The sequence below is a fragment of the Zygotorulaspora mrakii genome, chromosome 8, assembly GCF_013402915.1.
Source record: "Zygotorulaspora mrakii chromosome 8, complete sequence".
Classification (NCBI taxonomy): Eukaryota; Fungi; Ascomycota; class Saccharomycetes; order Saccharomycetales; family Saccharomycetaceae; genus Zygotorulaspora; species Zygotorulaspora mrakii.
Genome location: NC_050726.1, coordinates 766,113 through 793,086, shown reverse-complemented (window position 1 = coordinate 793,086; position 26,974 = coordinate 766,113). Strand labels below are relative to the sequence as shown.

General features: G+C 40.7%; 12 protein-coding genes across 12 annotated transcripts; 4 read left to right on the top strand and 8 right to left on the bottom strand.

Annotated features, from left to right (window-relative positions):
- Nucleotides 1-1,185: 1,185 nt before the first annotated feature.
- On the top strand, nt 1,186-1,668 carry HG535_0H03980 (uncharacterized protein; the record flags this gene model as incomplete). Its single annotated transcript, XM_037290901.1, has 1 exon — nt 1,186-1,668. One exon carries the CDS (start codon nt 1,186-1,188, stop codon nt 1,666-1,668), a length of 483 nt encoding a protein of 160 aa, XP_037146796.1.
- A 298-nt stretch (nt 1,669-1,966) lies between these two features.
- UIP4 (Uip4p) lies at nt 1,967-2,641 on the bottom strand (the record flags this gene model as incomplete). The annotated part of the gene is made up of 1 exon (XM_037290900.1): nt 1,967-2,641. The coding sequence occupies one exon, from the start codon at nt 2,639-2,641 to the stop codon at nt 1,967-1,969; it is 675 nt and encodes a 224-aa protein (XP_037146795.1).
- Nucleotides 2,642-3,026: 385 nt separating this feature from the next.
- MRN1 (Mrn1p) lies at nt 3,027-4,880 on the bottom strand (the record flags this gene model as incomplete). The annotated part of the gene is made up of 1 exon (XM_037290899.1): nt 3,027-4,880. One exon carries the CDS (start codon nt 4,878-4,880, stop codon nt 3,027-3,029), a length of 1,854 nt encoding a protein of 617 aa, XP_037146794.1.
- A 696-nt stretch (nt 4,881-5,576) lies between these two features.
- Nucleotides 5,577-6,833, bottom strand: LIF1 (Lif1p; the record flags this gene model as incomplete). Its single annotated transcript, XM_037290898.1, has 1 exon — nt 5,577-6,833. The coding sequence occupies one exon, from the start codon at nt 6,831-6,833 to the stop codon at nt 5,577-5,579; it is 1,257 nt and encodes a 418-aa protein (XP_037146793.1).
- A 260-nt stretch (nt 6,834-7,093) lies between these two features.
- NBP35 (Fe-S cluster-binding ATPase) lies at nt 7,094-8,086 on the top strand (the record flags this gene model as incomplete). Its single annotated transcript, XM_037290897.1, has 1 exon — nt 7,094-8,086. The coding sequence occupies one exon, from the start codon at nt 7,094-7,096 to the stop codon at nt 8,084-8,086; it is 993 nt and encodes a 330-aa protein (XP_037146792.1).
- A 161-nt stretch (nt 8,087-8,247) lies between these two features.
- On the bottom strand, nt 8,248-12,165 carry NUP145 (nucleocytoplasmic transporter NUP145; the record flags this gene model as incomplete). Its single annotated transcript, XM_037290896.1, has 1 exon — nt 8,248-12,165. One exon carries the CDS (start codon nt 12,163-12,165, stop codon nt 8,248-8,250), a length of 3,918 nt encoding a protein of 1,305 aa, XP_037146791.1.
- Nucleotides 12,166-12,469: 304 nt separating this feature from the next.
- SPC105 (kinetochore-microtubule binding complex subunit SPC105) lies at nt 12,470-15,106 on the bottom strand (the record flags this gene model as incomplete). Its single annotated transcript, XM_037290895.1, has 1 exon — nt 12,470-15,106. One exon carries the CDS (start codon nt 15,104-15,106, stop codon nt 12,470-12,472), a length of 2,637 nt encoding a protein of 878 aa, XP_037146790.1.
- A 605-nt stretch (nt 15,107-15,711) lies between these two features.
- On the top strand, nt 15,712-16,545 carry HG535_0H03910 (uncharacterized protein; the record flags this gene model as incomplete). The annotated part of the gene is made up of 1 exon (XM_037290894.1): nt 15,712-16,545. One exon carries the CDS (start codon nt 15,712-15,714, stop codon nt 16,543-16,545), a length of 834 nt encoding a protein of 277 aa, XP_037146789.1.
- Nucleotides 16,546-16,860: 315 nt separating this feature from the next.
- Nucleotides 16,861-19,344, top strand: RIX7 (putative AAA family ATPase RIX7; the record flags this gene model as incomplete). The annotated part of the gene is made up of 1 exon (XM_037290893.1): nt 16,861-19,344. One exon carries the CDS (start codon nt 16,861-16,863, stop codon nt 19,342-19,344), a length of 2,484 nt encoding a protein of 827 aa, XP_037146788.1.
- A 109-nt stretch (nt 19,345-19,453) lies between these two features.
- On the bottom strand, nt 19,454-21,334 carry GRC3 (polynucleotide 5'-hydroxyl-kinase; the record flags this gene model as incomplete). Its single annotated transcript, XM_037290892.1, has 1 exon — nt 19,454-21,334. The coding sequence occupies one exon, from the start codon at nt 21,332-21,334 to the stop codon at nt 19,454-19,456; it is 1,881 nt and encodes a 626-aa protein (XP_037146787.1).
- A 321-nt stretch (nt 21,335-21,655) lies between these two features.
- On the bottom strand, nt 21,656-23,341 carry RIM101 (alkaline-responsive transcriptional regulator RIM101; the record flags this gene model as incomplete). The annotated part of the gene is made up of 1 exon (XM_037290891.1): nt 21,656-23,341. One exon carries the CDS (start codon nt 23,339-23,341, stop codon nt 21,656-21,658), a length of 1,686 nt encoding a protein of 561 aa, XP_037146786.1.
- Nucleotides 23,342-23,817: 476 nt separating this feature from the next.
- Nucleotides 23,818-25,460, bottom strand: WSC4 (Wsc4p; the record flags this gene model as incomplete). Its single annotated transcript, XM_037290890.1, has 2 exons — nt 23,818-24,072; nt 24,102-25,460. 2 exons carry the CDS (start codon nt 25,458-25,460, stop codon nt 23,818-23,820), a joined length of 1,614 nt encoding a protein of 537 aa, XP_037146785.1.
- Between the last annotated feature and the right edge of the window lie 1,514 nt (nt 25,461-26,974).

The following is a 26,974-nucleotide window of genomic DNA, read 5'->3' as shown; positions in this document are numbered from 1 at the left end:
GAATTTGCGTTACTATTTTTTAAACTTGAAAACAATCTATTAAAACCATAGATGGTAAGTCTAGAAAAATTTTCCATCTTATATAGACTTTTGAATACCTCGTTACCCGGGGTCTTTACTTTGAATATGCAAATGAGCATGGTTAGGTCTTGAAGAGATGCCAGATGTCAGTTAAGCATACCGTCATAATCGTTTTTTTACGTTGTTTTTCACTCAGCAAATGTGGCCAACCATATTCTGGGTAGTTAGACAAGTGCCTGTTTCATGGTTATGTCGTTTCAGCCCGCAAGGCACCTATACAATGCGATGCAGACGCAGCGACACACTCTCGTAATTGAGGCTGCTGCTACAAATGCAGTTAGCTATAGCTTATTGACCTTCGGGAGCTTGTCGTATTTTTTGCTGTATTTTTGTCCAAGGGAGTAGGGTCAAAGGGCACATTCCCACTGTTTGAAGGAAAGCTATTCAAGACTTAATCAGGAAAGGGTCGTGATTGCATGATTTTATGCCACGATGCATGCAACAATTATATGGATGCAACGTAATTCACTACCGCCATCAATCGTATCTCCCCGTCTGGGAATCGATCGTGATCCCATTTGGAAACAGAAAACAGTGACCGAAGCTTCAGCTTCGCCCCACAAAGACAGGACCATGCTCTTGCATGGCATCCAAGAGTCACATAGGGATTTGCTGCGCTCTAATCTTGTACATCTCGTATCTACCTTTTTTTCTTTTCTGCCCTCCTGGTGTCAGCTTAGCATATGTGTCGCTATTTCCCTTTTAGTTCGCCAATAAAGGTTTGACTTGTGGCATAAGGCTGGATATTGAAAAAATCGAATAAAATTCGATCACAATACCACAATTGGAAGGATTATTGATTGTTGGGCAGCTGTCATTTGTATTGAAGTTGTTGCAACTCCGCATCATTAGCAGACTCTTGTTTCGAAAAGTGTATAGGTCACCATGAAAACTTTTAGAGGTACAGACTTGAAACCAGATGAGTATGCTCTTTATCAAGTACAGTAGGTTCAACTGGTTTGCCAGGTCAGTTCTAGAGTGAAATGTATAAATACAAGTATTCATTCTTAAGTTCTGGAGTGTGAATTGTGTTTCCTTTGCTGTTCGGTAATACGGCAGAGCAGATCACAATCAACTCAACTTTCTTCTAACTTCTGACAGAAAATGCTACTCTCATCTATTCTTTCAATTGCTCTACTTTTCGTGCCAGCCTTGGCCACGCCAGTTGAAGCTGCCCAAGATACCATGGATCTACCACAAGAAGCAATATTGGGATTTTTAGATCTTGGAAAGGATGAAGATGTTGCCATTGTTCCATTCTCGAACTCAACATCGACGGGATTATTGTTCGTCAATACCACAATCGCAGAAAATGCAGCAGCCGAAACTGACTTAGGTAAGAGGGATGCTTGGCATTGGATTAGGTTGAGCAGAGGCGCTCCAATCTTCAAAAGAGAAGCTGAAGCTGACGCTTGGCATTGGATTCGTTTGGGCAGAGGTGCTCCAATCTTCAAAAGAGAAGCTGAAGCCGACGCTTGGCATTGGATTCGTTTGGGTAGGGGAGCACCAATCTTTAAAAGAGATGCCGATGCTGATGCCGAACCTTGGCATTGGATTCAATTGGGCAAGGGTGCCCCAATTTTTTGAATGTAAAAAATGCCAAAACAACAAAAAGTTTTCTGAGATAAGACATTTACTGCTGCTGAGAATATTTTGCTGAGAATTTAACCAATTAAAATCATTACGAGCTTCTAAACACGTTACCTGTTGAAATACAACTACGGTTCTTTCCTTTATTACTATTATATATATATATATGTATAATACATATATTTTTAATTCATTAGGCTTACATTTTAAATTTGCAATACATTTTTTCTATTAATTTGCGAGAAACTTTAGTCAATACTACAGAAATGATTGTATCTAGAAATACCTGTTAGTCCTAATTGAACCAATTGTGAAATAAATTTGTAAAAAATGCAATAATTTTTGCCAAAAAATTTTTGTACTGCTCGGGTGTTTGTCCCTTGTTGGTGTAAACGGTACCCGAGCTTGTGGGAGGCTCTTCCTCATCATGAGCATGCTTATTGGCAATCTCTTCTGCATCGGAGTGATTGACCAAAATAGCAGGCTCTCCAACAGATTCAGGATCATCTTCTGGTTCGGAAGAAAGTACTTGATTAGGAGCATTCTCGGATTCTACCTGTCTCGGAGTTTCTGTAACTTCCTGTTGTAGAGACTCTTGCAGTGATGGAGCAGGACTTTTAGGGCCGTCATCGGCAATTTTAGTAGGATATTCGTTATCAGGATCCGTCTCAGATTTGTTAGTTTCATTTTCAGTGATAAACTTGACGTTATTTTCATTTGAGCTTTCATCTACCTCCTTTGCATAGTTGTCATCTGTAAACCAGATACCATCATCGTCAATGAATTTAAAATGTATCTTACTGGCACCTTTGGGCAACCGAGTTGCATCTACCGATACCTCCCAGGAATCTTCACATGCACCTACCTCCAATTTTTTTACCATGGGTAAAGCTTTCCAGTCTGTAAAATCTCCAGCTATTCTGAGATTCTGGAAGTTCCTACCGGAATGTTTGTATATAATTTTGACCATAATCAAAAAAACTCCGTGATTTCTCTTTTATTGCCGCCTTCTAACAAGTGCTTGTCCACACAGTAATGACACTACTATTCCAGGTACTCTGCGACCGGTTGGCACGATTTAAAGTGTTCAAAGAATGTGATCAAGCCCTCGAGAGTTGCAGATACAAGCCTATTGCATCGCAACCTTGGCTATTTTTTGATATCAGACTCCCGATATTGTGGGGAGTGCCCCCTACTAAGCGATGTCCGAGACATAATGTCAAAATAATCGAAAAACGAACGAAGTCACCGGACAAAGCCTGTCATAATAAAAGATAATATGCTGTTTAGAGTACAATTACATGGTAATATATCTGTCTATTGAAAGTTCTGTATATGGATGGATCTAGAAATTTTCAACGAATTTGATGTGGGATGGCACCGCATCTGTCTTTGCCAAAATTTATCTTCAAATCTTTGAAAGTTGAATTTGACTTTATCTTATCGATGGCCAAAATTGCATTATTGATGTTTGTAAAGTTAATGAAACAGCAGCTTCTTTCTGGTAAAAAATTTATTTGTTCAACCTCGCCGTATTGTTGGAAGATGTTTCTCAAATTTGGTTCCGTGAAAATGGGAGTGCTAGTTCGAGAATCGGCTTCGAAGTCTATATTACCAACGTAAACATTTCTTGCTGCACCGTTACTGACAGCCAGGGCCAATGCGTTTGGAAGTGGGCCTCTATGCTTACCCCAGCCAACCCTACAACGTCTCTTTTGTATTGTTATGCCGTGCAATGAACTCATAGCATAAAATTGAGCCGCTGCTGTTGGATCGATGAAGGTTATAAAACAAACGTGGCGATCTGACAACAGTTTAATTGATTGCAATATGCCACCACGAACAACGTTACATATTTCTTCTATCCTGACATCTTTCGGTAAATTTCCCAAATAAACAGTTCTATTTCCAAGATTGTTGGGTCCACCAGCTGAAGTTGCGATTGCCGCTGCTGCTGCACTTTGTTGTAACAGAGCATTTGAAATTAGTTTGTGGTCGTTGAATTCACTTAAATCTTCCATCCCGGACTGAATTCCAAGGAATTGCGCGGCATTATGTTGCTGAGTTTTTGTTATAAAAGCACATCTATCCTTCCCATAGAAAATTTTTTTGTTCTGATAATAGGGATTAATTCCTGCCAATGTGTTAACAACTTTAATAGCAGTTAAAATTGATGTAAAATGAATAAATGCAATACCTTTTTCTTTGACAATTTTTATACAGTCAATCTCACCGAAAGTTTCTAGATCTGCTCGCAATTTGTCTTCAGTTATTACAGTTTCATTGGCATCTGCACCGACCTGTCCTGGCATGTCGGGTCTCGTGTTTATCAATCCGATGTAAACATTTCTTGTGGCATTATAATTTGTAATGGCAGCTGATACGATAGGATCTTGTGGAGAGGATTTTCCCCAACCAATTTTGATATCTCTATCATCAATATTTAACCTTTTCAAAATAGCATCTGAATGATATAGTAAAGCCGAGCTTTCATCAACAAACGTTAAAAATGCACACATTTTATCTGGTAATATTCTAACGTCTTCAACAACACCACTCCGCACACGATCCAAAAGTTCTTTAACAGTTAATAATGGAGGAATATTCCCCAAATAAACAGTTCTACTTGGTGCGCTTGTAAAATCACGCGGCATGTTTATTTGACTCATTTGATTTGATAAAGATGAATTCACATTGGCTACGGCGGCTGCAAGAGCAAAACCATGATCATTTCTTGAGATAGTGTTGAGTGGAGTGTAGCTGTTTTGAGGGGAATACGCTGAAGATAGACCTGAACCTTGACTTGATGAGCGTTGAGCATACTCTAATGGAATTCCAAATGACGAGTGCTGAGTTTTGCTTGGGTGGACAAAATGTCGAGACCCTTCCTCATAGTGATGCAGGCTATCATTAGCATTGAACTGATCGTATTTTTGGGGTGTCAACGAATTGTTCGGTAGAAAAGACGGATTATTCAGCCAACGTTGTTGACGTCGTTCTTCGTACGAGTCTATAGTTCTCTGATGCGGAGCAATGGCATGATGCCCAAAAGCATAATTTTGAGTTTGCGATTCAGTTTGACCATGGCCCAGATTCTGATTCTGATTCTGATTTTGGCTTTGATTTTGATGTTGACTTTGATTTTGGTTCTGAAAATGCAAATCCGATTGGAAAAAATGATTGATATTATTATTGTTATATGAGCGCATTGCTATGTTCTTAGTGCGCACTTTTAGGTTCCTGATACTGATGCAAACTAAAAAAATTAAATTGAAGTTGAAGCCTTCGAAGATGGAAGGGGCCAAAAAATAAGAAAATAAATCGAAAAAATGATGGAAAGAAAACAACCCTTTACCCAATAATATACAACTCGATGGTCAACTAAGCTATCAAACAACACAATCTATTAGAAATCCCACGAGATTCAATTGTTCGATTCTGAAGGATCACAGCGACCAATAAAATGCATAAAAACAAAACAAAAGCGGCAAACGAGCTCCAAATAGATACTATGCAATTCGCTACTTTCTGATGAAAACGGTCAACCTTCTCAGTTACCTATGGGGAATGCTTCAGGAAGTTTCACGCTTCTTTGATCTTACGCGTCTGTAACTCACTCGTTCACAGGGCTGACCCTCTGTTCGAATATCCAGCGGAAATTCTGAGCCACAAGTGATCAGAGATGGGGATACAAAGTTGGTGACGGATAAGTAACAAACTTTCTATGGTATAAGCCCGACAATTGTCTAGCAATCCTTATAATATCTTCCTATTTAGATCATATTTCTTTCATATCAAAAGAATCAATAGGATCATTTTTCACTCTTACCAGCGCACAAAAAAATATTCAAATTTGAACTCTTACGCTGTTTGTCGTACATGACGATAATACATCTTTATGAGAACTATTCTGTATCCAAATCAGTAGTTTGATCTGTCTCTCCTTCGGTATTCTGCTCTGTATCCGATGGTCTGTCCGCAACGTCAGTTTGTGTATTGAATTTGTCTTTATGCGTGTCTGTTTTGTTTTGGGCTTCCGTTTCTGTGTCTGACTCGTTAGACGATGAGGAAGACTGCGGGATGATTTGCACGTTGGATTCGCTCTTGACGACACTTGCCGTCTGTGTGTTTGGAGCAGATGCTGAAGCATGCTGGAGGTACGGTGGTATTTCTTGTGAAGAGTTCGGCAGAGTGTCGGTCTCTGTGGCTCGCGACCCGTGTTTGATATTGGTGCTCTTTTGGGGGCTGCCATTCCTAGATAACATTTCCGGGTGTTTGGATATACCAAAAAATTGAAAGTCTTCGAAGTCATCCGACGATTGTTCTACCTTCGGTATGATTCGCTTTTTAACCTGTTCTCTTCCCGAGTCTTGATCAGAGGGTGTTCTTTTTCTCCTTTTACCAGGTGAAGTCAAGTGCGAAACAGGATCGTTGACATGTTTATTGATGATATCTGAATCTGAAATTCTTTCAGATGGCAGTTCTTCCATCGGGTTGCTCTTAAGTCTGTCTATCTTGTCATATAGCTCTTTGATCTTTGATTTTTTCTCGTTGAGTAGCGCCACTACAACGGCCCTTGTTCTGTCATCCCTCTTCTGTAGCATGCTACTACGCTCTGTCTGCTCCTCTTGCAACATTTTAATGCGATTATTACTTCCAGCAACTTTACTTTCAAGGTGGTGGACTCTGTCGTTCAATTGGCATGATTCATGGAACAGAACATTGGTGAATTGAAACAAATCGACTTCCCCACTATGTATTGCATCTAGCTGTAGTTCAGCTAATTTCTTAGTGATTCCGGCTGATTCCAATTCCATTACTATATTCCAGTTGCCACCTTTTGAAGTGTAGCACACCCAGGAGCTAAAATGTATAGTATCATTGAGCAACGGGAGCTGTATCTTGTGTCCAGTCAAGAATTTCAGAAATTCGTACCACACACATTCCTTACTGCTCTCAAAAACCCTCATATCACACATCCTGACATTCATTCTTCTGTAAATATCCGTTCCTTCACTGATAGTTATCTCAGACACACAAGTACTGTTAACATTCTCCTTGGATTGTGGTATTTCTTGGATCTCACATTGGCATAACACCAGTTCATCCTCCTCGGAATTAATTGCAGGGCCACCGATAGGAATACAACTAATAAACTTCATTCAACTCCGATCTAAAACAACTTCCCGCAGTCATGGCTTCTGAGGAAGATGGTTGCAGTAGGTAAATGTTGTTCAGTGCTTGCCATTGTTCTTCTGTGAAACTTGTTCGGGTAAGGCGAAACGAAATATTGAATACAAATGCAGATTACTAAGGTTCTAGGATGAAATGATGAGGGTCAAACAGGAGAAAATAGCCTGTTTGTTGACCGCTAGCATCCAGTAGAGGTTGAAACCTGTTTTCTGGATTAGAGTCAGGAAATATGTCGTCTGCTGAAGTAATACCGAATTTCAACAGTGGCTCCGAACAGCTAAAAGGCGATTTGAAACATCCAGAGCCGGAACATTGTCCTGGACCAGAGTCAGAAAATGCAGGTAAAGGCGATGCCTGCAGTGGTTGTGCAAACCAAGAAATCTGTGAAAGCTTGCCGAAAGGACCTGATCCAGATATTCCGAAGATCGTGGAAAATTTAGCAAATATCAAGCATAAAATATTAGTGTTGTCGGGGAAAGGTGGTGTTGGAAAATCTACCTTTTCCACCATGCTTAGCTGGGCATTATCTGCCGATGAAAACTTACAGGTAGGTGCCATGGATTTAGACATTTGCGGACCTTCCTTACCGCATATGCTAGGATGTCTCAGGGAAGTGATTCATGAATCAAACTCAGGTTGGACTCCCGTCTACGTCGCGGACAATCTAGCAACAATGTCGATACAATTTATGCTTCCAGATGATGACTCCGCTATTATATGGAGGGGATCAAAGAAGGATCAGTTGATCAAACGGTTTTTGAAGGATGTGGATTGGGACTACCTCGATTATTTGATAATAGACACTCCACCGGGAACCTCAGATGAACACATATCAGTGAATAAATACATGAAGGAGAGTGGGATTGATGGTGCTCTCGTTATAACTACACCTCAGGAAGTTGCACTATTGGACGTTCGAAAAGAAATAGATTTCTGCAGAAAAGCCGGAATCAAGATTTTGGGACTAGTTGAAAATATGAGCGGGTTCGTTTGCCCTGGTTGCAAAGGACAGTCCGAAATCTTCAAGCCAACTACGGGAGGAGGTAAGGCATTGTCTGAAGAACTAGGGATAAAATTTTTTGGATCAGTTCCACTTGATCCAAGAATCGGCAAGTCATGCGATAACGGAAACAGTTTTCTCGACGACTACCCCGACAGTCCTGCAAGTATAGCTATACTGGACGTAGTAGAGTCACTGCGGGATGCGGTGGGTGATGTATAGATAAGGGATTTCTGTGAAAGAACACAAGAAAATTAACAGTCTCATGAGTCATGTTCTTAGGAATATCGGTCATTCGTCTATATCATTTGTAACCCTATGAGGATTTAATGCATGGCAATAATAATATACAATTGTATATAGTACTTTTTTTAAGAAAATATTCAATTTATTCCAGCGAGCTGGTTCTTTAAATACCTTTTCTCCGGGGATCCCAGTGGGAGGTTCAACAGTTTTCGCCTGTAAAAATCATTAATTTTAACGTAATGCTTTTCGATCATAATAGAGCTAATTACTTGTGACATCACATTACAACATACCGGAACTGACTTGTACTCCTTATTTCTTTCGAACATCACACTCAAGCCGTCAAGCAACGAATCGAGCAGTTTTTCCTCGTAATTATTATTCAGCATTAGACTCAAATAGTTTTCAAATACACCGAGACCTTCACCCCAGGTGCCCATTTGTTCTCTCGGGAATTTTGACAAAAGCGTATATAGGACTTGCAATTCAGATCTACTTTTAGAAACCTTATCGTTTAAGATCAGCTTCGGACCGACGAATGTGATTAACACTTTTTCTGCTGCCTTGAAGCACCGTGCTTTCAAAAGGTTTTGTGTTTGAGACAGGAAGTCCCCATTATACTGGTCCCAGAGCGCTTGGGCTTCATATATCAGATATGGTTTTATTTTGAGTTGCCCTGATAAAGTATCGTTATCAGAACTGGTAAAGTTTGGAATTGCCTGGAATATAATTGAATCAATTTGTTGTTTGGCTGTGAAATCATCAGCCAAAAAACAGGCAGTAAATATTGCTTCTTTGTATAATTGGGCAATTCGTAATTCCCCGATGAGTTCGAATGTCAACTTATCATTTATTTCGGGAGACAGGTCACCCAATTTATTAAATCTCATTATTTGAAGAAAATACCAAAGAAAAGTCTTTTCAAGATTTTTGACGGCAATCTTTACTTCCTCAATGAATTTTTCAGGGCAGGTGTGTATGCTAAACAGCTGGAAGATCGTACGTCGGATGTCTTTTCCTTCAGGTCGAGAAAGCTTGATATGTCTATAAATAAAATCTTCCAACGAATCTTCGTCAATTTTTCCATAGTAGAGGTCAAGGCCGAGTAACACCAACCAACTAAAATCACTGCTCAAATTATCCCACTCAAGTTTGTTCTCGTAGATATTTCCAGTAAGTAGCTTATAGATGCGGCCAATGCGTGGGTCAACTTTCCTCCCAGCAAAACTCCATTTGTCCAGCTGTTGAGCCGCCAGATTTCTAATACGACCATCGTTCGATCCAAGTAATGAGATCAAAATTGCTAGATGACCATTTTGAGTCTTTATCGCTAACTTTGCAGCGGCTGCGACATCGTTCTTTGCTAGATAGAGAAATATTCTGTCGAGAGTATTTGTAGTAGTTTCAAGTTTTGAGTCAATTTCTGCGCGCACATTTTCAGTGACCCATGAACAAAGAGCTTTGTGCTTTTCCTTTTTCAGCAGAGCTGCCTTAACTGACTCGTTGTTCACCTGATAACTAATTTTGGTAGAATCAAACAGAATGGAGCAAAGTTCCCATAACTTCATGTCTGAATTTCTGCAGAGCCTAGCCATATCATGGAATTGAAGCGAGTTTCTTCTGATTTGCGGATAGTCATTAGAAGCCCTTTCTGTGATTGCACTGAGATTAATGTGTTTGGTGACTACAGAAGATATCAAGTCACAATTTATTTTACTTGTAGATGACAAGAAAATTCTTTTAGCACCTGCTTCACAATTTGGATATCTTTTTAATATACTCATGTCAGTGGAAAAATGGGAGAAAGACTCCGACTCTAGTCTTCTTTCTTTCTTTATTTTTCTTTCTAATTTCATCCCTTGATTGAACTCATTAAACAACATGTCTAATTCATTATTATTCTGGGTAACGATATCTTTAGAAGCCACAAAAATTGATCGCAAGCTTGAGCCCGCTAATTTCAGTTGCTGTGTCCAGTCATTGGAAATCTCTAGTGACGGCTCAGCTTCTAGTCCCACAAAATCCTCTTCCTCAACGTCAGGCTCGTAAAGTTTCTCCTCAACGGGGGCCTCTTCATTCCACACAATGGGATCCCTGTTCAAATCCATAAGGCTCTGGTCTTGGAGCTTCAACAGATCGTCCTGTATTTTTTTTTCTGACGTGAGGACAGTATTCGTATTGGAAAAACTGCCAGGCACATCATTTTTTTGGGTGCGATTGGATTGCGCAAGTCCCCGTCTTTGCTTCGGATAAATTAAATTCCTTTCTTTAATGTTATCGGTTTTTCCTTCAGCAAGGTCATTTTCATCAACCTCAGCATCCTCTTCGTCAATTAACCCCCAAATACTGAAATGGCTCACTTTAAAAGTCCAGACACCGCCAAATGGATTATAAGATATATATTCCATATTTCTCATGTTTTTCAATTTTCTTACCAGTGCTTGCACTTCATCAAATCTAGCTGCATCTTTTATGGCCCTTTTTGTCTTTTTATCTATCGGATAAACCTTTTCAAGAGTAATTGTTGCAGGTACATTAAGACCACTACCTATTGGAGCTTTTTTTGATTCTTCAGGATAAACCTCGACTGTCTTAGTAGGACGAAAAATAACCGCTTTGCCAAACAACTCCGATTTGAAATCACTTGCAAACGCTGTTAAATCTACGTCATAATTAAATGTAATATAACCATAGTCCTTCCTACCTATCACAAAACCTGAAACAGCCATTAACCGTGAAGGAGATAACGTTGCAAGATGGTCTGGTGGCGGAGAACACCAGTAGCCTGAGTCAAGTAGGGTCATGTGAACTGTCGTTCTTGTATTGTTCTCACCTGTAGACTCTTCATTGAGTTTTGGATTTCTGTCGCAGTTGCTACCATTGGAATAAGATTCGCTATTGTTGACGCTCCCGGTTTCTGCTGTAGGCACGTCTTTTTCATCGTGGCCTACGCTTTCAGTTTCATGCACTTTTTTCTGAATCGGCTTTCCATTAAATAGTCTGAGCTTTTTTGCACTACTTCTGGTGGGATCAATTTTGAGTTTACGCATGTCAGAAAGACCACTATTCTTAGAAGTCAAAGATGAAAAGTCGCCAGCCGGTACGCCGTTCTTGACTGAGTTACTAACTTGTAGACCGTTAAAAGCATTCTTGCTCGAAGAAGTTGCTTGGTCCTCAATGGCCCAAGTCCTTGTGTGAAATGGTGAAAAAATACCTTGAGTTGAAGAGGATTTTTGACCAGTTTGCAACCTCGTACTAAGTTTCTTAATCAAGCCAGATTCTGTTGCAGCAGGGACTGACGAATGCACATTGGTAAAATTTGAATTAGTTGAAGATACAGAATATGTCCTGCGGCTTTCTGAGGAGCTATTGGCTACAGATTCGGATGTGGGTTTCGAAATGTGTTTATCAGATGACAAAGATCCTGTTATAGAGGCCGGCATACTTGAAATTGGAATGGGGCCACTGCCTATATTTATTCCATATGGATTCTTAGAGGCGTATACATTAGTAGGCTCGGATGACAGTGTTGTACCGCTAGTTAGTCCGGAGTTTACACCTGCTGGTAAAGCTTGTGTATTACCAAAAAGTCCACTAGTCTGTGCTATTGGGACAGAGCTAGAAAACAAAGTGGAAGATTTCGTTTCTGTGGTCGCAGGTGAAAAAAGACTATTAGTACCGGTTTGCCTTATAGGAGGTGCAGCAGAATTACTGGGCCCGAAAGAGAACTGAGGTTTGTCATTGGACTGCGAAAACAAGTTTCCAGTACCCTGTGGAGCGGTGTTGTTATTCTGATTTCCAAACAGAGAGGAGGAAGGGGAATTATTGCTTTTCCCAAATAAACCACCGTTGTTGTTTCCTTGAGAGTTTGAATTGAATAGACCACCTGCTGGACTTGGGCTGGACGCGTTTATCCCAGTGTTTTTGCTTCCAAAAATACTCTCTGGCTTTGAGGGCATTGGAAAAGTATTGGCTGCCGGTGTTGGTGTCGAAGTTGGTGTCGAAGTGTTCGCATTGCCAAACAGAGATCCACCATTTAGGCTTCTGTTGAACATTACCCCTTACGCTGCAGAAAGATTCAATTCGCTTTAAGCAAAGAACTTTCTTGATCTGCAACTTAAAAACTGTTCGCTCAAAATAGAATGTACTTTAGGGTGTACTTCTTTACTTTCGATGGCGATTGTTTTGATCAATCAAATTTTTCTTTGATGTGTCTTATCAAAGCGAAAACGGTTCCTGCAAAAAGTTTCGTTTAAAAAACGAAGGAGAAGCTGCCAATTAGAAGGAATGATAAACCACATCTTAAGAGAGGCGGCCTCGAGTTCATGGACCAGCTGTTTGCTTGAATCTTTTTACTTACTATGTTTCACTAAATACAACTTCGCAGCGATCCTGACTGATCCAAGGGAGTACTTTGGATGCCTTTCTGAGAAACCTTGCAGAAAGGTTGGAAAAAGAAGTCTTTTGCGTGCGCCTAACGTAGGCTTTAAGGAAGACCTTTGACCGTATGTCAACAACAGCGGTGATTAGATCCTGCAATAATAACTCATATTGAACTATATTATTCGATTTGATGTCGCAATCTTCAATTTGCAAAGAGACATACCTGCTGTCGTCTTTCTCAACTAGCTGAACTGGAAATAACATCTTCAGAAGCGTATATTGTTTTATGACTGGGATAGATTCACGAATGCAATTGATAATCACCACTAAGGAGTCCTTGGAATCCACATATTTTGAAGAATCAATGAGAAAGTTAAACAGGTACTTGAAAACCCCATCAGTCTTGTAATACCCCTCTATTGTTAGTAATGAATTGAGGTTAGCTTCTGTTGCACCAAGCCGAACCGTTACCTCTATGGGTGGTTTCAATGCATCGAATTTGATGGTTAAATCTGACTTGTGCAGCTTTACAAACTGGACACCGGACATAATTCCCAAGACTTCCAAGATACTTCGCAGCTTGCTAACATGGTACTGGGAATAAACTGGATGCTGAGATTTGTGTGATATATTCTGGTGCATTTCTTTCATTTCTTTCTTTATTTTCACTAACTTCACCTTTACTTCGGAGATTCTCTCTTCGATACTATGGATTTTATTTACCAAGCTGTTTGAATCACCTATAGCCACCATGCTGGATTTCAATTCTTGTCGCAAGCTTTCTACCTTTACCTTGTCCGTCAAATTTGCTTTCATTTTATAGATGTCGGGAGGCAATTCTTTTAAGAGCTTAATCTCTCTTCTGATAGAATCGCGTAGCTGTTCAGCTCGAAATTTGATGTCTTGAATTTGAAGTAATTTTTCATTTAACTTGTCACAAGACTCCTCTAATGTTTGCAGATTTTCAAGCAAAACTGTTTTGATGCCACTTAAATGCTGGATTCTCCATTCATACCATAGTTTTTTAGCTTGACATTTTGAATAGCTTTTCACAAGATGAATTTGCTGATCCATTAGCGGCTTCACTTCTTTAGAGGAGTTAAAGTATTCATTGAACAAAAGAGGAGGTGGTACTGAAGAACTTATTTGCTTATTCAAATCTTCAAATTGTGTCTTTGACTGAGATATTCTTCTTAATAGCTCTTTACAAATGAACGCATTCATTTCCAATATTGGAACTTGCACATATAGTGTAGAGTAGACGTGATTTATTCTGAATTTTTTTATCTTCTCTAAAGCGGTCATGTCAAAAGTGATTGATGTGCTGCGCTGTTCAATTAGGTTAGTGTCAATTATGAATGTGACGCCAGTCTGGTCCAAAAACTCATCAAGTGAATAAGAAACCTGCGTTTTTGGTTTTGAGGGGATAATAATACCAGAATCAACTGTTTTCAATTTGATTGGTGACATCCTTTCATTCAAAGTCAATTCCATATCTTCGCCTTCATCCTGGTTTTCAGTGTTATCGGAATTAACCAAGCCTACTCCTTCTTCCGTATCAGCGACTTTGCGGATTGAAAACTCATTGTCTTCGTTCAGTTTTTGCCTTTTCCAGTGTTCCACAGGTGAGGCGTTGCCTTTTTTTGGTGTTTGATGTACATTGACTGTTGTGAAGCTCATGTCACTATGGTGTTGCTGATCATTATTTGAATCACGTTTCAAAAATTCGATAGTGTCATTATTTACATTTGACCCATTCGATTGACTATGAATAGCAGTGAAATCCATCGTCTTTTCCCCTTCGACGCTTTTCGAATGTTTACTGAACAACTGTGTGATATCCATCGAATCCTCTTGAGAAAATACAGGAGTGTAGTTTTCGACCTCTATCCTATCGTTTTTTGTATAACCCACTCGTACAGGCTCCGTAAGCTCCATGAGGGAACCATCTGGGTCTATCGATTCCTTAATATCATCGTTTTGTGTGGACGTAACCATTGGCTCGCTAATCCTTCGTCTTGGTTCGCGGAACACAGATTTTCTCTCTGGCACAGACTCGAAACTATGAAGTGTAACATCAGGGGCGAATGATACCCTCCTGCTGGTTTTCGTGGTGTTTTGAGAAATTAGAGTGCTGATTCTTGACGTCGTGTTATTACCCTCGGCCATTTCTGCCTTGCCTCGTATATTGGTGGGCAGCTGCAAGTTGCTGGGTGGCTGAGAATCCATATGTGCTATTTCACCTGATTGCGTAGACTTAAGTATACCTTGATTCTCTGGTATCTGAGATAATCTTGGTATTCCGGATTCTCTAGCATTTTCTCTGATCGCATCTTTCTCTGGATCCTCTCGATCAGTGGAAATACGTTCAAGGCTCTCAGCACTATCCGACCCAGCCTCCATGAGCAATCTGGCACTGGCTATGCCTGTTTCGTGCTCAACTTTCCGAGCAGATGCTCTTTGTTTACATATCCGGAAGACGTTTAACCGCCCGTAAGAACGGAAAGACGACGATTTACCCGCACAAAGTAGTAAGTTTATATCTCTGAAACATGTCACAAGCAAGCCTTGAATTGGCTTATGGTGTGGCTGCTGCCGTAAGGAGTTCTGCATTGTTAAAATGAATACCTGTTTGTCTAAGTACTTGGTCAACGAGACGCTGCCTGGAATTGCGATGTTCGAATCATCGGCAGACCTTGAGTTGGGATATAGTCAAGTAGTAATCATTGAGTGACAGTCGGCATCAAGAAAGCATTCTACAGTGAATCTAAAGATAATTAATGCTTGGATAGCGAATTTACAACAACATATAAATAGGCCTGTAGCTTTAACGCGAGCTTGATGCATTATCGGGTTCTTGAAAAGTTTTCCTCAACCGATGGGCTCTTTTCTTGAAATATAGTTTTCACTTCCTGTTTAGCATACCGCAACTTCTGCTTGACGTCTGCAAGTGTCTAGCAGTACGGTCACCTCAGCACATGTTCCATCTGTCGCATGGCAGTTATGCATCTTTGTGTCTCTCGTTTCCGATCCGTAATTGAGCGAAATAGCGAAATTTGACGAATTTGACGAATTTGACGAGAATTTTGATCAGGATTCAATAGTTTACGTTTCCAGTAAATGAGATCTGCCACAGCCATTCTTGCTATATAAACGGTAGAATTCCAGCAATTCTGTAATTTCAAGCCATCGCATGCCAAAATTTGGGGGTGACCGTAATGACAGCAAAAGAGACACTGCGATGTTCGTATTGGTTTAACTTTCTGTATATATTTGTAATTCAAGGAATTGGCTCCGGAGTGGTCGGAGGTGGAATTGAATTTGCAATTGCATACGGGATGTATTGGAATAGCGAGTTCCCAGTTATGCTGTGGGCATTTCCTAACACGTTGAGCGGTGATTGTGCGCTGAGTCTTTTTATACAAGTGGGTGTTACTTGGGCCTTGATGGAGATTTTCATCGGACTCGATTGCTTCAAGTCCAGGAGTCCAGTCATTCCATTTTCCCTGCCGCTGCCAGATAAACAGAAGCATAGAATCGTATGGTATTATTTTGAAATCGAGCACGGCATAAGTAAAGAAGGCGAGAATGATGTGAAAGCGTACCTCAAAAGACAATTCATAAGGTACCCTGATCGAAGTTTGCCTTACAACATCATATATTGGCTTTTCTGGAAATTCGTTGTGTCAATGACCGCCGCCATCGGTTTCTGGACCGTAGTCTGGCCCGTTACGATGGGTATATTGGCAGGTATCGGCAGAAAGGTTGGGTCCCACGACTACATGTTCCACGGCTGGGAGCCACAGGTAACAAAACTAATCTATGCTTTCGTGCTGGGCTTTCTTACCTCGCCCTCAGCAATAATCGTCATTTTGATACGTGATAAATGGTATATGGATTACTCGGCACAACGGAACTCCAAGTCACTGTATGATGAAAAGATCGATATGGGCAATTCGGAGGAGCAACTCCCCTCTAACGAACAAGGTTCGGACTCAGGACCGAGTTCTAATTCTCGCAAGTCACATCATATGCATCTACCACCAGTTTAATACGCATTCATTACCGAACAAGCTTGGCTCAATCTATCTAATTATTCATCCCTCTGGAAACTTACGTATACAATCAGATAATAATACTAATATAGTTCTAATTTTAATACTGATGTCTACACAAACATGACCCAATGTAATCGATACTGTTATTATTGTACTCCCGCTAGAATTAATTTGGGTGGTCCGCGCATTTTGACAGGAATTATTTCTAGAAAATGAAAAATAAATCTCATCTCATCTCATCTCATCTTTTTTTAATGCAAATACGTTTTGTTCATACGCTGTTGAAAGTGGCCAGTAAACCGTAGATTAATGGTTAAGAGTAACTCAAAGAAGAACACATTGAGAAGTTCCTTGGACGGCAAGGTCGAGAATCTCATATACCGTCTGCTGGAGGAAAAATCTCTTGAAAAGAAGAGAGCACTCATTGCAGAGAACAACGGCGACGAAAATGAGATTGCAGCTGATGATGAATCCTTTCTAACCATGTGCTATGCTAAAGACTTGGATGCGCCAGAGATCTTTATGTTTTGTCAAACAAAGGACTTGTCGATGTTGAGAGTAAAAAAGATTGTGCTTCAAAAAACTATTGAAAAAGTATGGAAACAGATGATTCAGGAAGAATCTGAGGAGTTTGGGGACATACTAGAACAGCCAGAATTGAATGCGAATGATCAAAAATTTAAAGACGAGAATATGATGATCGTTGACGATAGCAACGACATGAACAAAAGTATAACAAACCAGTGGAACCGCAAATCAGAGCCTCAGCCTTCCAGTGCTACTCCAAACCCTGCTGAGCTCTCTTCGGCAAACTCAAAGAAGCGCATCAAAGAATCCACAACATCGAAGGCCAAGCGACAGAAGGTCAAAGAAGACAGAACACCACCATTGGCAAATCTTGAGTCCATAGGTGGAATGGATGACGTTATTGCCCAGCTCATGGAACTGATTGGTTTGCCTATATTACATCCGGAAATATATTTGTCCACTGGAGTGGAGCCACCTCGTGGTGTTTTGTTACATGGACCGCCCGGTTGTGGTAAAACGTCCATAGCTAATGCATTAGCGGGCGAGTTACAAGTCCCTTTTATCTCGATATCAGCACCCTCTGTTGTTAGCGGTATGTCGGGGGAAAGTGAGAAAAAGATTAGAGATCTGTTTGAAGAAGCTAAAACCTTGGCACCCTGTCTCATATTTTTCGATGAGATTGATGCTATCACACCAAAACGTGATGGCGGAGCTCAAAGAGAAATGGAAAGAAGAATAGTGGCCCAACTTCTCACTTCAATGGATGAGCTTTCCATGGAAAAGACAAACGGTAAACCTGTCATTGTCATTGGAGCTACAAATAGGCCTGATTCCTTAGATGCTGCTCTGAGAAGAGCAGGAAGATTTGATAGAGAGATTTGTTTGAACGTTCCTAACGAGATTTCAAGAGAAAACATCCTTAAGAAAATGTCACAGAAACTAAGACTCGATGGTTCTTTTGATTTTGTGAGACTTGCCAAATTGACCCCCGGTTTCGTTGGTGCAGATTTGAAGGCACTTATAACAGCATCTGGTACTTGTGCTATAAAGCGTATATTTCAAGAATATGCTACACTACTTCCCCCACAGGACAATAAGATGGATGTTGATCGGGATGCAGAAGCGGCGCACGCTCTTAAAAACACCGCTGACATGATTGACCCCCTGCCACTTTCGACAATCCAGAAGTTTATTCAAAATTTCCCCGAGCCTTTGAGTGAGGAGCAATTACAAAACTTAACCATTACCTATGACGATTTCTTGAAAGCACTACCGACAATTCAACCAACCGCAAAAAGGGAAGGATTTGCAACGGTTCCCGATGTGACGTGGACAGATGTGGGTGCTCTTTCAAAGGTCAGAATCGAACTAAATATGGCAATTGTTCAGCCCATCAAAAGACCTGAGCTTTACGAGAAGGTCGGTATCAGCGCACCAGCAGGTGTATTGCTTTGGGGCCCACCAGGCTGTGGTAAAACGCTTCTCGCTAAGGCCGTTGCAAATGAATCTCGTGCCAACTTCATATCCATAAAAGGTCCTGAACTGCTAAATAAATATGTCGGTGAATCAGAAAGAGCAATAAGGCAAGTTTTCACCAGAGCTCGTGCTTCTGTTCCGTGTGTAATATTTTTTGATGAGTTGGACGCTCTTGTCCCAAGACGTGACACATCGCTATCTGAATCATCGTCGCGAGTTGTAAACACATTGTTAACGGAATTGGATGGACTTAATGACAGACATGGAATATTTGTCATAGGCGCTACAAATAGGCCTGATATGATTGATCCAGCAATGTTGAGACCTGGTCGATTAGATAAGACTCTCTTCATTGAGCTTCCTAATACTGAGGAAAAGCTGGATATCCTGAGAACGCTCACAAAATCAAATGGCACGCCTATGGCATCCGATGTTGATTTGAATAAGGTAGTTTTAGACTCTCGTTGTGGGAATTTTTCAGGTGCTGACATTGCAGCTTTGCTAAGAGAAAGTTCGGTTCTGGCACTTAAGAGAAGTTTCTTTAAAACAGATCAAATCCAGTCTGTTCTAGACAATAATCTCGATAAAGAGTTCGAAGATTTAACGGTGGGTGGCTCAAATGAAGAAGTTTTGGTCACAATGGCTGATTTTACCAATGCGCTTAAGAAAATAAAACCCTCTGTCAGCGAAAAAGACAGGGCAAAGTATGATAAATTGAATAAGAAAATGGGGTGGAACGACGAAGTGGAGCTGCAAGGAGAAAATGACACCATCCAAAATAGTAGTTGACTGACGACATGTAGTTGTAATATAATTTATAAGAAAAAATATATATATGCATGTTCTGCTGTGTTTCTTACCGCAGTGACTGTGAAGTAAATACAGCACATTAGAAAGTCTATTGCATGGTATGTCCGCGTCTCAGTATATTTTTACGGACTTTCCAAACGTGTTCGTATTTCTTTCTGCGTTCTCTGGATATAAATGGTGTCGATGCATCCGAAAATATGGAATCAGGAGGGAAAATTTCACACAATGGAGTATCAGTTTTCCCTCTAAAAAGTATCAAATTCATTCCGGACTCCTCGATTACATTTTTACCTAATACGTCTGGAATGTATATATTCATAAACTTGTTGTCAATATCAATCGAATGGACGATTGCTAGGCCAATGAAGCAAGTGTCCTCGGGCATATTTTTGAGAATCGGGAGCAAACCTGCATTGTCACTATCGGTAGAAATATATGTTTTGCATGAATAAACTGCAACGATAGTACCTTCCAACGCCCTTTTCAGATCATCAGGATGCAAGTTCAGAAACTCCTCAAAAAATGAAATACCCCTTATGCCATGAGGGCCAAATGACAATTGAAAAGGTGCTTCTTTGACTAGTGGTGCGAAGTCATATTTCAATTCGATTGTATTCCTTTCCAAAGTATGGAAATATGCTAGTGTTTTGAATATTCTCAATTGTGATGCATTGAATTTGGAATCATCTGATCTTGTGAAATTTGCCCTCAATTTTACAACTTCTGGTTTGTAATCATAGCCTGTGTAATCTGTAAAATGTGAAGGAATAAGCAGTTCATCAAAATGCTTTTTTGACGTATTTGTTTCCAACAAAACAATATTGGTAGGTTTATATCTTTCAATAACGAAATTCAGAATGTTGATTCCAAATCCCTTTATCCATCCTGGAATATTAACAAAAGAAGTTCCAAGGTATGATTCTTGTTCTAAATATTCAAAAAGTTTATTAATTTCTTCCAAGTATGTTGTTGGTGCATCCTGAGGTGAGTTTGAGCCTATGTAGTATTGTTTAAGTGTTTTATTGAATGCTTGTCCCAAGTGAGCACCTCTCACCTTCCCATCACATGAAATTTGATTAACAGAAATACAGTCTGGACTAGAGTACTCAGGCTGACCAGGATCCAGATCCAAATACATTATATCTTCGCTATTATGTTCCGAAGATCTACTGGCTATAAAATTTTCCATCAGAACTCTCAAAAAAGTGGATTTCCCCGAATTTTTACCTCCTATAATGATTACCCTCATGTCATGACTGTTGTTATTATGAGTTAATGTAAGTCTATCAATATGAGAAGACCACTCTTCGCTTATATCTAAAGGAGTGAAGGAATCTATGCCAACTCTCAATATGCCATACTGGCAATCCTTGGAAAGACAATTGCGAGTAAACCCAGTGGCTGGATTCCAAAGGTATCTTACATCCTTATACAGTTTGCTAGCCTGTATAATTCCCTCCGTTGAAGCGTTTCTTATTCTAATCACGCAATTAAATCTTTGTAATTCATCGGTCAGGTAATCCTTATGCGTGAACTCAATATGAGATGACTCATCCCACCCAGCATAAAATGAACTTTGAATTATAGGTATTGAATTAGACATGGGGTGCCACATGGTGAAATAATCTTTTGATGCATTATAATGTGTATTGTTGTACACGATTCCGCCTTTAACGATTTGCAGTTGGAAAACCCCAGATAAAAAAATTGTCTGCTTCTCTGAAAGTCCAATGAGTAATGTGTCCCTGGCTTTATTAATGACAAATGTATTCTGATTTAATAGTGGGAGGAAATTTTTATTAGCTGGGAAAGTGTCAGATTGCTGTTCCACGTCTTCTTCGTATTCTTCTCTCATCAAAGTAGCTGTGGGTTCCTTTGATGAGATAAAGCTCACTTCAGAGTCACTAGAATTATCAGAGTCGTCTGCATAATATCGAGGCACACCGGATTCGTCATATAGAGCTGCCATTGACTTGAATTCTAGCTGCTACTAGACTTCGAGAACTTTGAGACGGATATAACAACCACTCAATGTTTTTAATTCGTAAATACAAGGAAATAAATAAACATTAATTATGATAATCAAATTGAAACTATAGAAAAAATAAAACCTAAAAAAAACGTAATCAATGAATGCAATTCAAGTATACAAATCAAAGTAAGTCAAACACTTGATCTGAATGCTCATCGAATAAGTGAAAAAGAATACTTGACCAAAAGTCGTTTAAAGTGATAGCAGATACTGCCATCAACAAAAGAAGAGCTGCTATTTAGAATCACTGCAAATGACTTAAACAGCTAACTTTGGGTATTTGGGCAGTTTGACGACTGGGCGGTCCTTGCGGATCACATCAGTCTTTAATTCTCCTGGTCCATGGTCTGATTCATCCTCAGATTCGTATTCTTCTTCGAGTAGTAAACACATGTAGTAGTCCTTCAGAATGTTTACTGTCTGTAACACATCGAGAAATTCTACCAAGTCCTCCTCATTATCCTCATTCTTGTCAGCCAGGCGTAGTGAAAGTAGATCTTGAGCTATGCTTTGAGTAGTGTCAACATCTTCTGAATCTTTCTTCCCTGTACTTCTCTGAGATGAACTGAAATTTTGGCCATAGGTGTTAAATTGAGGAACTCGGTCAAAAGTACTGTACCTTGGAGTCAGCACAGGGACCGCCGGCAATGAAGGTAGTCTTGAGTAGCCATCCTGAGTAAAATGTGAGGAGCCAATGGGAGGTAGCTGATGAAATTCAGGATATTTAGAGCGTTGTAATGTTGGAGAACCAAATTGTATTGGCTTCGGATTCGGAGTTAAATGCATATTGTTCAAAATGGGCGATTTTATGTGGCCATTGATCGCCACTGTACGAATTGGTTGAGAGATCGCAGGTGGTTGTGAGTAACTGTGTTGACTGCCTGCTAGTGAATTTGTCATGTTCTTAGATAATGTGGAGAAAAAGGATGCTGCATTTGTGGTGGACATCGGTGTTGTCCTTGGTAGATGGTCGTCATTGGATAGTGGCGGTAAAATTGTCTGCAATCGGGCTCCCAGTTGCTTCGTGTAGATTGGTTCGTAGGATGACAGCTCATGCGAAATTAATTGGTGCATGGAAATTGGCGGTAGACTTTGCGGAATGTTTGGAAGAATTGAGCTACCTATTGGCGAGGGAAGGGAAGTATCGCTATCTATAGATAAACCTCTTCCGTTCATACTCGTATCGTTTACGTTGGTCATGGAATCTTTAATGACAGCTTTCTTATTTATTCTTTTAGATCCAGCTCTAGGACCCCTCTTCTTTTTAACACTTATGTGCGATTCGGCATGGATCTTTAGATGTTTCTTTAGATCTTGCGGTCTCTTGAAGTTTTTTTGGCAACTCGAACACTTGAAAGGTTTCAGTGGAACATGGACTCTTAAATGTGATGTAATATGATCTCTCTTCTCTGTCTTTGCGTTACAGTTTTTCCATTTACAATTCAGTTCTAAATTCTTCTGAGACTTCCGACCAACATGGTCGGAGCAGAGGTGATGGTATAACAGCTCTGGTTGAGAAAAGGCCTTTCCACAGTTATCCCATTCACAAACTAGGAATTCCTCCTCGTTACTAGACGCAAAGTCACTCCGTGGTGAACTTATATGTGAGGAGGAGCCCGTTGGTCCACACTTGCTTGAATTTGACTCTTCCTCGTATTCGTTACCGTTGCTGTCTTTTTCATTGTCGCTATTACCAAGACAGCTTCCAGACGACGACATGCTGAAAGGTGGTGATGGTAAATTCTCACTAGTCTCCACGTGTCTGTCAGCATGTGTGCATTCGTAGCATGAACTATGTATGCTTGCATCTGCCCCAAAGTCTTGGTGAGAATCTGAATTCGACTGCTTTTCCGATATACTGTGCTCTGTCAAGCCCGATGTTTTACTTTCACGTTCTTCATCTGGGCTTTTTTCCTGGTTAAGAATATCCTTAAGTGGCACCATACTGTTTTTGTACTGACCTGTGCCTTTCTGTACAGTTCTCCACAATTTTCCAGTTGCAGCTCTTAGAGTGAAGTAAAACTTAATTAATATCTTCAGAATGGACTTTTTATCCTGTATCGAACGGACAGTTTATCTTTTTTTTTTTTTCAGGGTCCAATGAATGACTATGCAACGAGGGTGCGGAAGTGGCTTAGAGTCTTTTTCTTCGGCTTGTTCATTTTGCCGTAGTACAACACGATGTGGCACCATGGGACTAATCAACATGCATTTAAGAGCATTAATGGACTATTTGATCATGATTGTATGTAGCGCTGTATGTAGTATTATAGGAAGTATTATATGTAGTATTATAGGAAGTATTATATGTAGTATAATGTTGTGTTGTGTGTGTCACATTAGGGTATTTGTGTGCATTTGAGAGATTCCACACTCCAGGGGTGAGATCTTCTATTATGCGATAACATGGATACGGTAGTCTATTCGTTGACGATTCTCAACACTTTTCTTGAATAATCAACGTCGTCCGCAAGAGATACTTTTGAGGAGCAGTGTTCGATCTCCGAAAGCATTCTGCGTGGGTCAAGTCTTTGATCTACTGTCCAAAGCACGGAATTCGACCTTGTAGGCGGTTCGTGCTCCACCGGGGAGTTGTCAAGTTCGACGATACCTTTTTCGTCAGCATAAACGAACATTTGAGAATTGTTTGCACTTGTAGAGGAGGAAGCTCTTTCCTGTGGTGAGAACACAGCCTCTTTATAACCTTTTCGAAGTTCTGAGAATATCTGCGCCTTCTTCTCATAGAGACCCATATTATAATTATAAGTACGACAATGAATACTCCAATGGGAACAAAAGTGCCAGCAACCTTTCCTGGGGACGACCAGTAACTTGATCTATCGCCATTGGAGTGCTTCTTGGATGAAACAGCATCTAATGGAATGCCAGTACCAGAGGGCCTGCTGGTCGTTAGACCTGAGCTCGTTGCTAGTATCGTCCTCGTAATCTGCAAATAACTGGTTGCATATTGAGAGCCATTATTAAAGATGGGCATAGAGGGAATCTCAGTACTGGTGAGCGTTACCACGGATAACTCTGTTATAATAGCATCAGATGAAACAGAATATACGGGACTTGTCAATACGACAGTACTCGATACTATAGTGCTTGGCGTAACAGTACTGGAAGTGGTAACGAGGCTTGGCGAACTACTAGACGTGATACTAGACGTCGTACCAGACGTTGTACTAGATGCCGTGGTTGAAGTGATACTTGAACTGGTACTGAATACAACACTAGATGACGCACTAGACGTGGTACTCGCTATGGTGCTAGACGTGGAACTCGATGTGGTACTAGACATAGCAGTAGAAATCACACTAGATGTAGCACTCGGAATAGCACTAGAAACAACGCTGGACGTGCTAGTAGCACTAGAAGTCACACTTGGGGCGATGTCAGAGGAAGAGTCTGAATTTGAAAAAGTGACCACTGAGAAAGATGAGCTTGCTGATGTGACTTCATCCGACTGTGAAGCATCAGACGACGTCAATACGATAATACTCGACGTAACTACCGCGGAGGAAGCTTGAGAAGAACTGGATAAAACCACCGAAGATGAAGAAGTTGGCGACACAGACGAGCTCCACGAAGCAAAAGACCAGCTACTACTAAGTGCGCTCATCGAACTGCTGCCCGCCAGACTCGTGGAGCTCTGACTACCGGAAGCTTGGCTGATCTCCGAACTAGTTTGCAAAGAACTTTCGCTTGATGAACTGAGGCTAGGACTGATGTCCGGCGATCCAGCGCCTATGTAGATGTACTCAAACAAACCATTTTCTTCGCTACCGCAATTCTCATAGCGAAACCCGGGGCAAAACTGATTGCACTGATCTACAGAAACCGTCCCACTGGGCCCCTGATTGGAGCACCAGCAGTTTGAATTCTGCAAAATTGCGTACGAAGAGCCATTACAGTGCTCCGAACAAGCAAGATGGCTCTGGTATATGTTTTGAAATCCGCCGGAAGAACTGCCAGAGTTCTGAGACGAACAGAAAAGCTCCCCTGTCGCTTTCACGGTTACGCTTTGGCATAGGCAAAGGCATAAAATCCAGATGAGCATTGATGACAGATTTTCTTAATGTACATCTAAAGACCGTCTTTGCGATTTTCAGCCGCAGACAACTATGCAAGGTCCAACGCAATGAAAGCTATCACATATTATCGTCTTCTTTTATAGCGCCTTTTTTTTTATTGTATGCAATGTTTCCTGCAAGTAAGGGATCTCGCCTAAAATCTCGGAATGCAGCAATAAGGAGACTACTTTAGGAAATAAAGAAAAACCTCGCATACTAACTGAAAATGGTTCTTTTTGGACACTGTATCCAGTATAAACAAGTAATCAAAAAAGGGCATTGCCTTGCAGTCGTTTCGGGAAGCGGGAGCCAAGAGAATCAGGTCATGGGTCCTAACATGGATGGCTCTTTTCCAAGTTCAAGAACAACAGTGTTGTAGCTTAGTCGCGCCTAGCTCAATTCATATTTTGGAAACGTCGCGTTGAGTTTGCCATCAACTTGCCCTCCCATGGTTGCATGTTTCCCGTTGTTGCCTCCAGCAGCCCATGACTACTTCCTCCTTGGAGACTGGTTAATTAGTAGCTCTCCCTCAGAAAGCCCTCATCGGTGTTTCAAGTGCTTGCATCGTCGTTTAGCGAAGGGGGAGTCCTACTCAAAGCGCATGCATGGGCAATGGTCTTGTGATGCCGCACATTGTTTTTGGCTGTGTCAGTGGTATTCCCATGCAAACTTTTTAAGTTTTTCTTGTGAGCATTATCTTTTAACTTTCTGTGTTTCTTGTGACCCATGGGGGCCAAACGTTTGCGTCTGTTTTTGTTTTTGAAAAGTTGACACTTCCTGATTAGGGAGGGATGCTTGTTGACAAAACTTAACCTTGCTGTTCAACAATGGCAAAGCAATGTTTTTATAAAGACAGTGGACATCAGGTATGAATAGCTCCAGCAATAATGCGAAACTCCATACTGGTATTTTAGTCAGCGATGGCGTCTTTGCTCCTTCTGTCTCATTTTGCACCTTGTTCAGAAACGTCTGTTGACGCAGCTGCTGGGGATTCCAAAAGCATTTCCAGCTGGCTTCTGTTCCAAGCATGGTCAGCATCGTCACTGCTGATATGCATGTCTTTCTCTCGTAATGTGTTGACAATGTCTTGAAGGTTGAGTGCCCTAGCCGCTGAGCTGTCTGCCTTGTGAAAAGTGTCAGGAAATTAAAAGTATCACAGAGCAGATCGTGTTTTTGATGTTTTTCTCTTTTACAGCTTAAAATGTGGGAGGACCGCTTACAGATCAAACCAGCTAAAGAGAATAGCACTTCATGCAACTACCTCTGGCAGGAAACTCGCTTGTAAGAAGAATAACCATAGCTCGTTACTCATCCCTCCTCACATCCGATTCTTCATTTAGGTTGTCTTTTCCATCATCTGTATTATTAAATTAATTTCTATATAAAATACAAGTGGACATCTAACGTCATCCGTCATGTCATGATAAGACAGACCTCTAAAAGGCAGCACTTGTTAGGACCCCATGCAGAAGCTCTGCCTCGTTCAAGATATTAGGGATGA